Source organism: Cibotium barometz, chromosome 49 (genome assembly GCF_041138505.1).
Source record: "Cibotium barometz isolate CiBa-2024 chromosome 49, ASM4113850v1, whole genome shotgun sequence".
NCBI lineage: Eukaryota > Viridiplantae > Streptophyta > Polypodiopsida > Cyatheales > Cibotiaceae > Cibotium > Cibotium barometz.
The window spans coordinates 24,040,596-24,058,185 of record NC_141094.1 but is presented as its reverse complement, the minus strand read 5'-3'; the positions used below and the strand labels follow the sequence as shown (position 1 = coordinate 24,058,185).

Here is a 17,590-nt window from a genome sequence, read left to right as displayed (position 1 = left end):
TGTATCATGTGTAATGCCAGACCTAATGTATGTAAGTTGCATAAAATTGCTCAAAATAGTAAATTATCTCTAAAGAATAAGCCAACCCTAACTTATCTTTGGAAAATTCTTTTGGGAGTACAAGCCCTAACTTCTGCAAGGAGGTTGCCAATAAGGAGTTCGTCCTTGCAGCCTGGCATAGCCATTGGGAAAATTCTTTTGGGAGTACAAGCCCTAACTTCTGCAAGGAGGTTGCCAATAAGGAGTTCGCCCTTGCAGCCTGGCATAGCCATTGCCATCAAGGGTTCTTGACTGCCTTCACCATCACAGCAACCAGGTCAACCTTGTTTGACTTAATTTTTTTAAAAGCTCTGGAGATTACTGGTTTGAAGCAATGAAGCGCCCTGTTTTTTGAATGTTGGGATATGGTCTCCATACGTTAGATTTTTTGCGTTGGTTATTTATTCAAATGTTGAGATATGTGGCCATAGCCATTGCTCTCGAGGGAAAATAGTCAAGCACCTGAAAACTCGTATCAAGTGATTGACAGGCAAGCCATTGTGTACCATTGCTGCCCGAAGACCTTGCTAGAAAGATCTCTGCATGTCTAGTGGGATAGGTCTGTGTACGAAAGATGATGTTAGAACATCTCTGCTTTCAAGTCCGAGCATTCAAACCCTCTTGGGTAGCTTGTCAACCTTATTATTGTGATTGATGACTCCTTGAGTGCTCATGTGCCTCCCTATCTTGATGTTGGCCACTGTTCCTGATAAACTATGTTAGCACTCTATAAGCAGAGTTTGACTCTGGTTTCCTCATCCTTTCTTGTCTCTCATCCCCCATTGTTAGCACACATGCTCTTTTGTGCCAAGGCCTTGGTAGAGGCCAAAGAGATTGTGATGTCAAAAGAGCAAGTTGTTGAGAGATTATGATGATGACTCCTTGCGTGCTCCTGTGCCTCCCTATTTTGGTGTTGGCCAATGTTCTTGATGAAGTATGTTAGCACTATACAAGAAGAGTCTTCCGGTTTCCTCATCCTTTCTTGTCTCTCATCCCCCATTGTTAACACATATGCTCCTTGGCCAAGGCCTTAGCAATGTCCATGGCTTGGCCTTGGCCAAGGCCACTGCTAAGGCCTTGGGAGAGGCCAAAGAGATTGTGATGTCAAAAGAGTTGGCTGTCAAGAGATTGCGATGATGACTCCTTGAGTGGTCCAATGCCTCACTATCTTGGCGTTGGCAAATGTTCCTAAATGAACTATGTTAGCACTATGTAAGCAGAGTCTGACTCCGATTTCCTCATCCTTTCTTGTCTATCATCCCACATTATCAGCACACATGCTTCTTGGCCAAGGCCTTGGTAATGGCCATGGCCAAGGCCTTGGGAGAGGCCAAAGAGAAAGAGGTGATGAATCAGAGAAAGAGGTCCTTTGCTCCTCGTGCTGATGCTACAGCGTGCCAATGTTGCATTTGGGATAAGAGACACAAGCAGTGTTACCAGATAGTGAAAAGCTTGGTTCAAAAGAAGATATAAGATGCTCTCCAACAATGAGGAGGATGATGATGATGATAAGAAGCTGCCTTGGTTATGGAAGGCCTCCAGCAAGGGCTGGAATTCAATCTACACAAGAAAGAAAGTCTCTTTTTCATGTGTGTGTGTTTTCAGTCCTTTACATCAGCAGTCAAAAAAATTCAAGAACCTTATCCAACTTGATCAATGAAAGCATTAAATATGATTATATAACAACATATTTGTATAAAATAATCATGTTACAAGTAAGTGGAGCCAATGACTCCATTATTTGGAAACTTTTAGTGTAGAGTATAAACCCAAAGATATTTTGAGAGAATAGATCTTGTTACCTGCATCCATTCAAATAGATGAACAAGGAGTTAGCCTGTATGTGTCTTGTAGGTGTCAAAGGACCTATTACATGTTATAGATGTCACCCAAAATAGCCTATGGTTTATGCAGTGATGGGATCATTCCCTTTTATATATCTAGAATATAGTATTATCCCGAAGTAAGGGGAGTTAGCTTTTGAGGATAAGCCTCAACTTGCCAATAAAAATAGAAATCAGTTTGTATAGTTTCAAAATATGATATTACTTCCATGGTTAATGCAACCCATAAAAAACCAGAAATTATAATACCAAATTCGTGTTATTAGCCCTACTTAACCATTGGTGATCTAGGATAAATATGCATAGAAAACCGGATTTAAGAGCCGTGCTTTACATCTATGTTAAAATTTCTAGAAAAAAACATAGTCAAAACTCTTATATCAGCGTAGATAACTCATAAAATGTGCATAACCTAACGTTATCAGTAAAATCCAAACACCAATATTCTTATCTAAAAAAAAATCAGAATTGATTGTGGTATAAGATCTGAGAAATATCTCAAAAACCTACATGATGATTAAACAGAGTCGGATATATATTATGTATAGGATTCCTAAGGGTCATCATACTGTAATATAATACAAGTGAGACATAGGTGTCAACATACTACGAGTTTCCATGTAGTCATCAACCCATAGATCTGCCATAACATAGAGTACCATCGCTATGTGAGATAAATCAACAAGAGTTACATGAGAAGAGGAACTCCCAGTCGATGCTAATACTAGAGACATGGAAAACATCCAAAAGACAAATCAATGAGCTAAGTGAGTGTCTCAGCACTCACCTGGCTCCTTTATATAGGTGGAGCTTGGAGGACGTATCCAAAAGCGATATTAAGCCCTTCCACCAGCGTATTTGCAAAGCCTTGATTCTTGCATCATCGGCTATGTTCATAACATTTGCAGTGCCATGAACATGAGCCAGCTAGTGCCGGCTAACCAAAAAGAGAATGTAACCAGAGTGGGCTTGTTGGAAATAACCATTTTGTCAGTCGTGTAATATCTCACATGCATGAGGTTAGGTGAGAAGACTAGCAAGTTATCATATGCAAGTGGTTCGAAATTTTAGATTCATGGTGTAAATCAATTTGTAAACATCAAGTGATGCATCTAACCAAAGATATGCAAGAGAGGGTGTTTGCGTGTTTGTGTGTGTGTGTGTGTGTGGGAGATAGAGACAAAGGAATATTATTTGGTGAGCGTGAAAAGCATAGGTGTGCGTGCGTGCGTGTGTGTGTGTGTGTGTGTGAGAGAGAGAGAGAGAGAGAGAGAGGTGTTTGGGATCCACCTTGTTATAGACAAGCCAATTTGGCCATTCCCTTTGGATTGTTTCTGCAAGATAGAAGTTTTCACATACCATATCAACAAATCATTTTTATGAGGCTTGCAACTACATGAACCATGGGCAATAAGCTCCATGGACAGTACAAATCATCTCAACTTAAAAGGGGAGTCTAAGCCCTGGTAATCAAAAAATGCTCACCCTTTAACATCCCTATTTGATGATTATTTTATCTACACTTGATACATTATAGCTCAGAGAGCTCTAATTATACAACATTATGATAATGGATTATTTAATCCCACACTAATACACAAGAAATTTTATTTCCACTAATGTATTCCAACACCCGTTGTTCTCTAGCTTATGAGTGTAACAGATACTTTAAGCTAGTGGTGTGCAAGCATGGGTATGTAAAATGGTCGTTCATGGTTGAGCACATTTCACCACTAAGGCTACACATGTTCATGTATTTTGTGCATCAGCTCCCCAAGCCAATAGTTAGAAGTCATCTGACTAATGTGTTATACAAATGTAGCACGCTCATAAAACCAATGCCCAAATGCTCAGTCAAGTGTGAATGAACTCCATCTGGTGCTCGTAAGATAAAACTTCATGAATCATGTGAACCTCTGGCTACTCTTCTTGCTTTAGCTTATTTGTCCATGTACAAGAGCATTAGGTGCAATGGTAGCATGTTGTCCACATGTGGAATTTGGTATTGTATTTGTTTGCATGGTTGGATTAAGTGTTCTACTAAATCTCCGTGCCCTTGAATGCCCCACCTCTTTCAACAACTCCACCAGTCTAGTCTTCTCATCCTCCACTTCCATATTTGCACATCCTGACATGACCTCTCTTGCCTCTAGAGTGTATTCCAACAACACAGCGATTGCATCATCCAACCTGACATCAACAATGCAAGAAACTTTATATTATGAAATAGACATAAAAATGCACACTACATGTTATAAAACAAAAATTAGTATTCTTAGAATTACATGCCCAAGGCATCATATGCTAGATTGCTATAAACTGAAAGTGTGTTTGGGTGGTGAGGCCCACATGCAGCTTCAAGAATAATCCTGGACTCTTTAAAAATTTCTACAGCTACTTGTACATCAGAAAGCTACACACAAGAAAGACCCATCTGATTTAGGACTATGCCAAGGCCTCGGGAGAGGCCAAAGAGAAAATGGAAGCATATGGAGAGAGGCCTATGCATTGATTTCTTTATTAAATCCTCGGAGCTGCATTTAGAGATTGTTTAAGCCTTGGCCATGACATTCTATCCATTTAATCAATCCTTGGGTGCCCTCCTATGCATTTATTTCTCTATTAAATCTAAGGCCAAGCCATTTAAATGCCCTTAAATTGATGCCATATGTATTTTTTCACTCACTCAATTCTACAACATTGCTAAAATGCCATATGTGATTAGATGTGATAATATTGATGATGAATTATTTTACTTGGTGATGACAACCATGTTTTGTCATGATTTGTTGTTATGTATGAAGTCTCTTTATGTTGTAGTTATTTTGATGCAGTTGGTAGGATACATGTTCTCCATGCATGATTGTTTGGTATTTTTGTTTTGTGTTCACAAATTGGAGAGCAAAACCATAGACTCATCAAAGAGTGTGGAGAAACAAAAATAAACGGCAAGAAGAAAGAACAATTGAGTTTTGCTCAAGGAACACAACAAAGAAATTGTGGAGAAAGTTAGTCCTCCAATGATTGCTAAGTTGAATGAGACTGATGGACATGGGAGTGGGATAGATGAAGTGGGGGAGGAAGAACAAGTTAATGAGACTCAAATTGCAATGGAGGCTTCCCTGCAAATTGTGCCATATGTATCCACCTCTGTGAATGAGCCATATGCCAATGGGGAAGGGGACATCACCATGATTTGTGGTGAGGACATCATAAGGAGGACAAAGATTATGAGCTCTATAGTCTACCCACCTATCCCTTTATGTCATTTGATTCCACATGCCAAAGTCCATGATGTTTCTTCTCTTAAGGAAGCCTTTAAACACGAGGGTTACATGGAGGAGAAGTGGATATTTAGAGTGTCCTTGTGTGTACATCACATGGGGAGGAGAGCATGGTCACTGAAGACATTGAGCAGAGTTGGGATGAGCACTGGAGGGCTATTAATATAGAGTTTGAAAATGACATCACACATGACAACGAGCTGAAAATCTTATTTTGACACATGTTTTATGTCTAGGAGGGAAATCACAAGATAGTGGCATGGTCATCAATCATAATAGAGAAGTTCTTTAACATAAAGAGTCGGCATGTCAGAGTGTTTTGCACAATCATCATCGATCCTAGGAAGGTTAGTGAGATTGCATTGTTGTCGGGACTTCAAAGAACGAATATGTAAGTGTTTTGTATTTCTTAATATTTTTTGAGTGTGGTCTATTTTTGGGTTTCTTGTCAAAATTTTACTCTCATTTTGTTTTTATTGTGTAGTTTGTCGGTGCATGTCCTTGTGGTGCCCTCCCTTAGAGATGAGATTGTCAACACTGCAAATATTTGTGTGGCTAACTCCTACAATCATTTGAGAGAGCTTTTGGATTCGGATGTAAAGACAATAGATGCCATCCATCGGAGAAAAGCCAAGGGAGTTGAACCATGGTTCCCCTTGACACGGGGATACCTTGGAAAGCTTGTGTATAATGTAGGTTTCCATGTGCATGTTAGATTGCTAGTGTATGGATTGTGTTGTGCTTTTTTTTTTTGTGCATGTGTGGTTTATGTAGGTGCAATATCAAAATGCATTGGAGAAGAGGCTTGGTCCTTTCAAAGGTCAAGTTTCCAAAGAGGAGTTTTCTAAGTTGGAGAAGAAAGAAAGTGAAAACCTCACTCGAAAGTACTCATATAGAATAGGCAAGGTATATTTTGGTGCATTCTTTGGCTTCTAGTTTGCAAAGTCATTATTATCCTAGAGTTGAAGATTGCTTTGGCTTTGATAGATCTTGAATATTTTGGATCCAAAGTTGGGTGATGAATGGAAGAAGGCAGTGCTCTCTTTGAAATGGAGCGAGGATAGTTTTGTTTCGTTGGAGAAGCTTAATTTACTAGCTTTGTGTGATGTGAACACGGATGTGAGGTTGCAATTTCACTTTTTGAAGCAAACAAGACTACAAAAGCTATGTTTACTCTTCTCAAGGGCAACCACATGTATAGAATGTGATCTTCCAACTTCATTAGCTTTATGGGTGGTTTCTTTTCATGATTTATTATTGCATATTAGCTTGATGTTTTGGTGTGTTGTCCTCAGGCGGCTCCTAACAAAGCTTGTTTTGGACAAAATCCAAAAATGTTCTCTAGAGATTTTAGCGGACTATGTGTCCATCTTGAAGAGCATTGTGTTGCCATCTGATTATACACTCCATGATTACTATGAGGAAGTGAAGATAGAAGCATGGAGATACATGTTTCCATTGGTGAGAAAGATTGAAGTTCGTTCAAGAGACAAAGAGGTGTAGGCTTTGAAGAAAGTGGATTTGGTGCAGATGGTTGCACAGTGTCTAGTGTTCAGGTACATATAACCTAGCCTCTCCCTTTTTGGATCCTGCTTTGCATGGCTTTGCATGGCTTTGTATATAGGTTGTGTTTTGGTCGAGTTTTTCATGCAACCTGACTTTGCATTGTTTTACAAAAGATATTTACTCTGTTTGAAGAAGAGCCATCTTTTGGGTGGTTTGCCTATCTGGGTAAGGCAGTGGATCTCTGTGGGTAATGTGGAAACTACCATGTACTCCCAAAATTTTCATTCGCTCAACCGTTGGGAGTTGGATAATTGTCTATAGTGATTGGAACGAGAGAGAGAGAGAGAGAGAGAGAGAGAGAGGCATTCAAGATGCATTCTATGATGAAAAAGGATGCATCGGATGATTCCCCATTGTCAGCGCACACAGTTCGTTGAGCAATTTGTGAAAACTTAATGTGAAGTATGTTATTTGTTCTTCCTAAGTTTGTTTGGGGGCTTGCAGGTGAAACAAAAAGAAAGCGGATAGCTAGTGTTGTTGAGCCACATCTGGACCACATTAATATGACTTGTCTACTAATAAGAATGATTTGGCTCATACTGGTGAGTGGATGGCTTCCTGCACTCGTAATGATGCAAAAGGCTTCAAACCAGTCCCTTACCATCCTCTACAAGTGTTTTTAAAGCACTTCAATCCGAGTCTTACAACTCTACTTGCGGTGAAAACATTGCCAACTAGTTTTTCCTACATGTGGTAGCGTTTTTTTGGAGGCTTCTTGTGGAGAGATTTGTAGCCATTTCTTGGCTGCGTTTTCATCATCAACTTCAGCCCTCTTCATGGTGTTTTAAGGTACATATTCATCTTCTTTTCTACACCTTTCTACCGGCTGAAAATTTCACTTTGCTACACACTTTGTGTTTACATTTTTGTGGACAATCAACTCCTCCATACTCCTTCTACCTAAGGCTACATTCTCAGCCCTCTTTTGGTGGTTTCTATGGAGTCTATTGGTTCATATATCGGCTGCGTTTTGTGGTTGCGTTTTTGCACTATCTTTGTGCATATTTTAGAGATACTTCCTTGGTGGACAGTCCATCTATTGGTTGCGTTTTTGGAGGTACGACACTTCTTCCCTTGTGTTTTTCCACCCTCCTCTCCCTATGGGATCTCGGAAGTCCTCTACTCCAAAAGACAAAGGCAAACTTGAAGATACTATGGATCCTACATCTCCTACGACGGTTGGGACTCGCAACTACTACAACGGAAGTTGATGCAATTTCTTCTTCGATAGGTGCTTCTACTTTCTCTATTCCGTCATATCCATTACCTTCTACGGATCCTTTCTCTCTTTCTTCTTTGTCCTTTATGCCTTCCTATCCACATACTTCTATGCCCTCTATGGTATATCCCCCTACATCATCTATGCCTTTTATGGTAACTTCATCTTCTATGATTCCTCCTTCTACTACTTCCACTACTACTTCACTCCCCACTCAATCATATCAGCCCTTTAACCCTTTCTCTCTTTCTTCTTTGTCCTTTATGCCTTCCTATCCACATACTTCTATGCCCTCTATGGTATATCCCCCTACATCATCTATGCCTTTTATGGTAACTTCATCTTCTATGATTCCTCCTTCTACTACTTCCACTACTACTCCACTCCCCACTCAATCATATCAGCCCTTTAACCCATTCACTCAATCTTTGAGCCTTCCAAGTCTTTTCGCCGATTCACAAAAGCTTATCCCAAACAACTACCACACTTGGTCCTTGTTTGTGCAACTTCTTTTGGAAAGCCCCGAGGTGTGGTCTATAATCACTTCTCCTCATATGCCTTCTCAATATCAAACCTATATGGATGCACGGGCCAAAGCTTTACTTGTGCATGGCATGTCTACATCGGTTGTGTCTCAATTTCTTTCTACAAGGAGTATGGCTCAACAATTATGGCACGCTATACAAATGCAATATGGAAGACTTTCAACGGTTAAGATGGTTAAGTTGGAAGAAGATTTGGATAAGCTTTCTATCTCCGAATCCGACAACATAATGGAGAAGCTTAGAGAATTCAATCGAATCAAGCGACAACTTGAAGAGTTTGGTACATTGGTAAGCAATCCGATCCACAAGCTACTTGGTAAATTGCCTTCTTCTTTTGAATCGTTCAAAGATAACATCTTTCTTCAAGTTCCTTTCCCTTCCTTTGAAGAGACTATGGATCTTCTTCATGATAAGTGCCTTACTCGCAAGCAAAACAAAAAGGACTCGGATTTTGTAAGCCAAGCCAAGGGCAAGGGCAAAGGCAAAGGCAAGGGGAATGATCAATGCAAAGGCTCTAATTCCAATGCTAAAGATTCTTCAACCAAAGGCGACAAGGACAAATCAAAGGATTCTTTCAAAGAGTGCACTTTCTGTGGTCATAGTGGCTATATGGAGGATCGTTGTTTTGCTAAGAAGGCGGCATCCAAGAAGGTAAAAGCTGAACTTGAATCCAAATCTAAGGGTTCTTCTACATCAACATCTTCTCACGACAAAGACAAAGACAAGAAGGAAGACGATAACGCCAAGGTTGCATATGTTGCTATGTCTTCTACTTCTTCATGTGACACATCACTTGTGGTAATCAAAGATCTTGATACGCATACTGCGGATGAGTGGATTGCCGATAGTGGTGCTACCTCTCACATGACGAATAGTTCTTCCTTATTGGAAAACCATAAGTCTATCTCTTCATCAGTACACATTGGTGACGCTTCGTCTCTCCCTGTGATTGGTATTGGTGATGTTTCTTTTGGAGATGCTATCTTACATGATGTTTTGCATGTGCCTAAGATGTCTGCCAACTTATTTTCTATCTCTAAGGCTACTTCTAAAGGTCTTGGGGTTTACTTTGATGATGAAGTGATTGAAATCATTGTAGACAGTCACTTTCTTTTGTGGCACATGGTTATCAAAATGCTGGGCTTTATCATATAAGCTCTTTTACAGCACAGTTGCCACCACATGAGTCTCATCTTCATCAATTATTTGCTTCTCCTAAAGCACTTGTTTCTAATGAAGATAGTGATCTATGGCATTTCCGCTTTGGCCATGTTCCTCTTGCTACTTTGCAACATCTTGTCTTACATGACATGGTTACAGGTCTACCAAAGCTTCAGAAACCTCGCCATCACATTTGTTCTTCTTGTGCTCAAGGAAAGCAACATCGGGCTTCTTTTCCAGAGGAGGCTACTCATAGGGCCACACGCATACTTGAGCTTATTCATGCTGATCTTGCAAGACCTATGGAAGTACAATCGCTTGGTGGATCCAAGTATTATATGCTTCTTGTGGATGACTTCTCTCGCAAATCATGGATTTATTTCTTACCTAAGAAGTCTGATGCTCTTTCTCATTTCAAGGTTTGGCTTGCCCAAATGGAGAATCAAGCAAGTCAAAAGGTATCTTTTCTCAGGACTGACAATGGAGGTGAGTTTACAGCATTTGAGGATTTTCTAGCTTCAAAAGGCATACAACGACAAACCACCATACCCTATACTCCTCAGTAGAATGGTGTGGTTGAAAGAAAGAATAGAACGGTGAAGGAAATGGCCCGCTCCCTCTTACATCATGCAAAGCTACCTTCCTCCTTTTGGAGTGAGGCTATAGCTACTTCAATTTATCTTCTCAATCGCTCTCTTACGAAAGCAGTGGACGGCATGACTCTAGAGGAGGCTTTCACAGGCCACAAGCCTACTGTTTCTCATTTTCATGTCTTTGGTTGTGTTGCTCATGTGCATGTGCCTTCTTCTAAGAGGACTCTTGATGCTAAGTCCAAACCTATGATATTCACAGGATATGCTTCTCGCTCCAAAGGGTTCTATTTTTGGGATCCTTCTCATGAGGATATTGTTCTTTCACGTGATGCCATCTTTGATGAGCATGTTTTTGGTCTTGATGAGTTACCACCTTCTACATCTCTCTTAGATCCATTTCCATCTCTTGAGCTTGAGCCTCTCTCATTCCCTACAGTCTCATCCTCATCTACACCTTGAGTTCCTACTTCATCCCCTCCATCCATTTCGATTGCGACACCTACTACTTCATTGGATTCTACACGGACTTTTGGTCCTCCAAAATGGGTTCGCTCTCTACTTGAGGATTCAGGTATATCACTTTCAGATGCTCAACAATCTACTACACGTGTCTTACGTACACGCCCTTTAGTAAATATTGCCTTGATGTCTCATATTGGTGATGTGTTTGAGCCTGAAACGGTTAAGGAAGCTCTTTCCTTACCACATTGGTGTGAAGCAATGCAAGTAGAGATTTCTTCTATTGAATCTAATAACACATGGCAGTTAGTTCCATGACCTTCACATAAAAAGGTCATTGGTGTTAAGTGGATTTTCAAAGTCAAGATTCATTCTGATGGTACTCTTGATAAGTACAAGGCACGACTTGTTGCTAAAGGTTATGCTCAAAAAGAAGGTGAAGACTTTGATGAAACTTTTGCTCCTACTGTTAGATATTCTACTATTCGTGTTGTTTTTGCTCTTGCTTCTCACTATACTTGGCCTATATATCAAATGGATGTTAAATCTGCTTTCTTGAATGGAGATTTAGAGGAGGAAGTTTATGTGGCACAACCTGAAGGTTTTATTGCACAGGGTCATGAACATGATGTGTATTATAGAAAGCTCTTTATGGTATTAAGCAAGCTCCTCGAGCTTGGTATCATAAGATTGGCAGTTTTCTCCTTTCTTTACATTTTGAGAGGACTCATGCAGATCCTAATCCTTATGTGCTTATTGTGGATGATCATATATGCATTCTTGTGCTTTATGTGGATGATTTGACACTCATTGGCTCTAATTTGGACCTACTCAAATGGGTTCAAACTCAACTCACAACATCATTTACCATGACTGATCTTGGACTACTCCACTATTTTCTTGGTTTAGAAGTATGGAAATTTGCTTCTGGCATCTTTCTTTGTCAAAAGAAGTATACTTTAAGGTTGCTTGAGAAATATGGCATGCATGATTGTGCATCACTCACTTGTCCCATGGATCCTAATTCAAAATTATCCAAAGATGATGATTCCCCTGAGGTTGATTCTATAGAGTATCGCCAACTTATTGGTTCTCTACTTTATTTGGTTAACACTCGGCCAAATCTCTCCTATGCTATGAGTATTCTCAGCTAATTCTCTTCACAGCCTTGTCGATCTCATTGGCAGGCAGCTTTGAGGGTTCTTCGATATCTTCATGGAACTCTTGAGTACGGCATTTCTTATGCAGGTGGAGATACACTTATTGGTTACTCAGATTCTGATTGGGTAGGGTGTATTGATACTAGGCATTCCATGTCAGGCTATTGTTTTATGCTTGGTAAAGGACTTGTTTCTTGGAAATGTCAAAAGCAGCGAATTACTTCTTCTTCATCGACAGAAGCAGAGTACAAGTCATATCTTGATGTCACTTCTGAAGCACTTTGGCTTCAGCAAATTCTGAATCACCTTGGATGTTCATCTACTCCGACACTTATCTACTCAGATTCACAGAGTGCTATTGCTTTAGCCAAAAATCTAGTTATTCGAGGACGATCCAAACACATTGATGTTCATTTTCATTTTGTTCGTGATTGGATTTCTGAAGGCCGCATTCAACTTGAGTATTGTCCTACCAAAGATAATGTTGCTGATTTGTTTACTAAGCCTCTTCCTCGACCTACCTTGGATTATCTTCTTCAGTGCGTTGGCGTTGGTCCTCCCATCTGGACCTGAAGAGGAGGTGTTGGATAGGTGTCATCTCCAGATGGTGTCACGCTAGTGGCACACTCTTTAGCCTCTAGGCATTTTTGGGATTTATAGCATTCATTTCTATTTTTTCCTATTTACACATTTTTGGGTGGAGGAAAGGGTGGAGGAATCTTGTGCCTATATATATATGAGGCATTGTAGTTCATTTCTAATTAGGTTGGCTAGTGGTTCATTGATGAGTTCTTGAGTACATTGTCTCTTCTCTCATCTCTCCTTTCTCACATACTATATGCTTTGATGGTGTCTCTCCATGCATGGCGGTTCATGGGGACTACATTTTGATTGATAAGGCTTTTGCTAGTGGTCAGAGAGACCCATTGTACACACGCATCCACGAGTTCTTCACAAATAATATCCCCATGAGTGGTGTGCACACTAGGAAAGGAAAGTAGGTCCCATGCGCACTAGGAAAGGAAAGTAGGTCCCATGGGCAACAGACTTTGTTATGTTGGACCTCCCATTTGGAGGGAGTCTCCACAGGACTGCACAAAGGTTTCCATGGGATATGTTCATGAAGGACCATGTCTATTTTGGTCTGTCTTGGCGGCTACTTCTCTTTCTGATAGTAGCTGGTTGATGGTGGTGTCCTACATGGTAAGTTAGGACCATGTCTATTTTGGTCTGTCTTGGCGGCTACTTCTCTTTCTGATAGTAGCTGGTTGATGGTGGTGTCCTACATGGTAAGTTAGGGCTTTCCTTGAACTCAATTTCATGTTCACCAATTATTTGTCATAGGTTCCAACTTGGTCATGAGGTTTGTGCAGGTGATTCTATGGGGTGGGTTGAGCGCTACTCTCTAGAGTATATGACATGGAGGTTTGGCAATAGATTGTTATGTTTCATCACTCAGCATATGGTTACATTGAACAAGAGGGCAACATGGTGGAGGTGATAGGACTTGCTCTTTTAATGCCCTATGGTAGTTGCGTAGCTATTTCTATGGTGTTATGTAACTGGATTCTGTTGCGAAGGTTGTGTTTATACGTGTGCCTCTTATGAAAACGCAGTTTCGGAATTCTATGATGTACCTTGTTCATAAAAAAGGATGTTTATGCCCACTTTCACTCCTACAAGTAGAATTAAGGCATTGTGAATGGGAGCCATGGACTCATGTGTTATGCATTACCTGTGTCGAGTGAGCGCACTATTAGTAGTGGAGGATTGGAGCTTCGAGGTGTGAGCCATACATTTCTATCTTGTTTCTTGGAGTTGCTTTGTTGTCCATGGGGTATTATCTTGGAGTTGGCGTGTGGCACAATGCCTGCTTTGAAGGCATGCCTTCGTTTAGGGAGATCATGTGTTTCATTGGACGTAGATGATGGCATCTACTCTAGCTATGTAGATCCGTACTTTTGTAGATATACAAGTGCAGGCTCTTCTACGAGGATGAGAGTGGATGAGCACTTGGAGGATGAGATCGATGCTCATGCAGGGGTGAACCCATATGATGACTAGTGAGCTTTGACAGTCCCTCTTTGACTCCTTTTGGTCCCTTTTTGCTAGATTTGGGGGTGGATTTTTTCTACTACACTAACATTCCCATTGTTCCTTTTTTATGTCTGTCTCTGTCACATGGAGTGTTTCTTGTTCACTATATGTGACAATGGATGACTATTTTTATGCTATATTCTTGTCCTTGACACTAGTAGTTTGGAGACCGACACTTAATTTTATATTGAAATTAGTGATATCCTTTCTGTGACACTCTTTTGGTTGTTCGGTTGAATTGGAATTAACAAATATACCCTTAACTCTTTGGGATTCAATGCAAGCTTTGTATTGTTGACACATGTGTGCTTTTGTTGTCATTGTAGTGTATTGCCCTCTTATGCGGAGGCTACAGCTCAAAGAATGGTTGTTGACAAGAAGTACAAAAGGATGTCACGAGCACATCATCAAGCATCGTGCTTTTATGTGGATGATGAGTGTGAGGAGGGTTAGATAGTGTGCCAACAACCATCATCTCGAATGAATACTCTTTATCTCTAATTGTTGTGTCGCATGTTTCCTTGATGTCATGACATGTACACTTTGAATTTTATTTGGTTCATGGCTCTTGCATTTATTGATAGATTGTCAAGATGAATTAATGCTTGAAAAACACATGGTTGTAGGGTGAGAAAGCGTTGGTTGTTTTTTCTATTTTTATAATCATTTCAGTGCTCTGAGTATGTTGCGTGATTTGCCTTTTATGATTGCATGTTGATTTGAGAACTCTTAAATGGCAATACGTGTTAATATATTTGAAAGCTATTACAAGGCCTAGTGGTTTGGATATATGGATGGATCCATCACCTAGAGCACTATAGGGTTTTTGGAGTTGCTCGAGTTTGGGGCTTGCTCGATTATGTTCTATTGGTGTCTTGTAACACTCTTATTAACCATATTAAATTCAATATCCATCTTTCTAAAGGGTCATGTTATTATAAGAAATTTCATTTCGGTGTCATTTCCTATCTCATGTGGTTTGAGGATTTATGTATGTTTCTTTTGTTGTTGAGTGGAATACCTATAATATTTAATTCGCATACCAAGCAGAAGTTTGACAATCTGGAAACCCTTTGGAATGAGCAAGGTTATGACCAGTAAAGGTAGTGGAGTGCACGACTAACTGCTGTTAAAGGCAGTGGTGTGTATGACTGACTGCGTGAGCGATGTTACGAAGCTCTTCTAAAGCATGCTCACCTCACTGAGTTAGTTGACAAAGACCATCCAAGGGAGGCCAACAATTGTCTAGATGGGGATGTAGAGGACATGTGGTAGGAGACCTTCACTGAGTGAGGAAGGTTCCAACACTCAATCGTGGAGTCCGGATGGGGTTGTATGGGAACAAAATTTGTTGATTGCTAGCCTTCTTTTCACCAGTCTTTTATGAACATCAGACCTTGGGTTCCCTTGGCATTGGGACTATAGCATTACCCCAATAGCCCACTCTTATGGCCCATTAGGTGTCCCTCAAGTATCCAAATTTCATTTGGAAAGAAGGAGGAGGATCTGGATACCCATGTTGCCAACTTTGAGAGTATCTAACATGCAAATGGCATGTTGTCCCACTATCTCCAATGTCGTAAGTGGAATGCCTTCCTTTGATGGCTAAGCAACCAATTGGCATCCTTTAATGGCTAGGCAACCAATTGGCATACTCAATATGGCCCCAATCATTTTTTCACTTTTGAGAACCTGTGAGATGCCTTCATCTTACTTCCAAAAAGATAAGACATCCTCGCTCACATAAGACTCGGATAAGCTGTGTTGTCTAGAGTAGAAGAGTTTACTAGTAGAAGACTATGCAGCTAAGTTTTGCACTCTCTAGAGTAGGGTAGATAATGTAGATCGGCCAATTGGAGCCTTGATAGGGGGGAGTGGTTTTTATGCGGATTGTGTAAACATTTAAAACCAATTGTCACCTCAATAGTGGTGGACCTCACAATGGGTGGCTTTGATGCATTAGTGGAGGCTAGCCAGGCATTCTGAACACAGTTTTATAGAAAACACTTCTAAGAAGGGAAAGTACAAGAAGGCAAATTCCTATAAAAGTTGTAACATTATGAGATATTAGCTACCCAAGGCCTTAGTTAGTAAGTTTTGGGCACCCAAGTGTGAATAACTAAAAACCATGAAGTCCAGTTCATGTCATGAAACAGGTTCGTGGGCCAAAAAAAAAAGTATAGAAAACAGCCTTGTATTGAAAACGTGAATCCGATGAAAATGCACTCTAGTTCTTATTGAAAAGTTGGCATCAAGCTCTTCGAAATAGGTCTTTAGCATCTGAGGGCAAAATCCATCGGTTTGGCCTCTGGCCGCCCCACAGCGACCTCAAAACTCATCCCGAAAAATGAGGCGAAAAACAGACCTTAAAGCACTAAAAATTATCTTGAAAAAGATTGTGTATCATATTTGGGCTACTTTTTGAGTGTCTAAACAAAAAAATCAGAGAGCCAAAGTTGTAGTACTGTAAAAATACTACAACTCTCTCATACAAAGTTTTTCCAAATTCCTTTTGGAACACATTCAAAAACGGGCTATGAAACAAGAAAAATCTTTATGGAAAAAAATTTCATCTTAAGACAGTGACGGAAAACAGGTTTTGAGACTTCCTCTTTCATTTGGGATGCTATTGGCATGTCCTTTTTCTCTGAAAAAGTTCATCGTAAGGGCGCTCATGCACTTTTGAAACGTTGGCTTCCATCTGGAGTACCAATGGCACACACTTTTTAGAAAAATATCTCTAAGAGGTCGTTCATTAGGGCAAACGGACCCTCGTGTGACCCAACGAAGGGTGTGCCATGCCTCCTGAGACTGTAATGGGCTATGAGAAAACTTAAAAAGCAAAATAAAAAAACCCATGTGTGCTTGTTTATTAAGGAATAATTGGCAACGATCGAGGGATTACGTGAACTCACACCCAAACTGAACCCAATGGCTGATATCTTTAAACCATTGAGATCCATGTCCCAAACGCAACTCCCAATTCCATTTGCCATGCCAACAACAAGCGTGTCATCGGGTTTTACACCCCTTGTCATATTAATCCCTCTAAGAATTGGTCCCTTGCCTAGCACTACCACAAGTCCTAAACCTTTAGGAGGGCTAGGTACCAACCCTTTGTAACCTCTAGATGTCCACATCTTGGATATATCGACGAGGCAGGGGGAGTGAAAGAGGCGGTGGAAATTGGCAAAGGCAATATAATGATGCACGTGAATGCTATTATTGTGGTAAGCCTGGAAATGTGCAGGCAGAATGTTATAAGAAGCAAGCTGACATGCAAAATGGGAAAGTGCAGCAAAACAACTATGCATCCTCAAGCAGAAATAATGAGGATAATGAAAGGTTGTTTGTTATGCAGCATGTCGTGAATGCCATGTCTGAAAATGTTGATGCAGCACAAAAAGATAATGTATGGTATGTGGATTCAGGCGCTTCAAACCACATGACGAGTCATGGGGAGTGGTTCAAGGAGATGAAAAACCTGGAAAGACCAGGTTTTGTGGAAACTGGGGATGACACTGCTCATCCAATTGTCCACGTTGGAGATGTGCCATTGTCTATGCAAGATGGCAAAGTGAAGTACCTTGCAGATGTACTTCATGTATCGAATATAACAAAGA

The 17,590-nt window shown here is 40.4% G+C and overlaps 1 protein-coding gene across 4 annotated transcripts; it reads left to right on the top strand.

Moving 5' to 3' along the window:
* The first annotated feature begins 86 nt into the window (after positions 1-86).
* On the top strand, positions 87-14,580 carry LOC147610410 (uncharacterized). Of its 4 annotated transcripts, XM_086786491.1 has the most exons (6): positions 87-316; positions 5,404-5,514; positions 5,652-6,073; positions 6,463-6,723; positions 7,178-8,785; positions 8,939-10,852. In XM_086786491.1, the coding sequence occupies exons 5-6, from the start codon at positions 8,039-8,041 to the stop codon at positions 9,650-9,652; spliced, it is 1,461 nt and encodes a 486-aa protein (XP_086642617.1). In that variant the 5' UTR covers positions 87-316; positions 5,404-5,514; positions 5,652-6,073; positions 6,463-6,723; positions 7,178-8,038; the 3' UTR covers positions 9,653-10,852. The 4 variants fall into 4 exon arrangements, 3 of the variants coding, with proteins under 3 accessions (XP_086642617.1, XP_086642618.1, XP_086642620.1); XM_086786492.1 differs by lacking the exons at positions 5,404-5,514; positions 5,652-6,073; positions 6,463-6,723; XR_015264078.1 differs by lacking the exons at positions 5,404-5,514; positions 5,652-6,073; positions 6,463-6,723; positions 7,178-8,785; positions 8,939-10,852 and adding an exon at positions 14,294-14,580.
* The last annotated feature ends 3,010 nt before the right edge of the window (positions 14,581-17,590 follow it).

What these genes read in the sequence shown, in the direction of transcription:
- LOC147610410 (XM_086786492.1), top strand. Translation starts at nt 8,039, where the DNA reads ATGCCTTCCTATCCACATACTTCTATGCCCTCTATGGTATATCCCCCT. An exon ending in TTGAAGAGTTTGGTACATTG is followed by an intron (nt 8,786 to 8,938) that starts GTAAGCAATCCG and finishes CAAAACAAAAAG; the next exon opens with GACTCGGATTTTGTAAGCCA.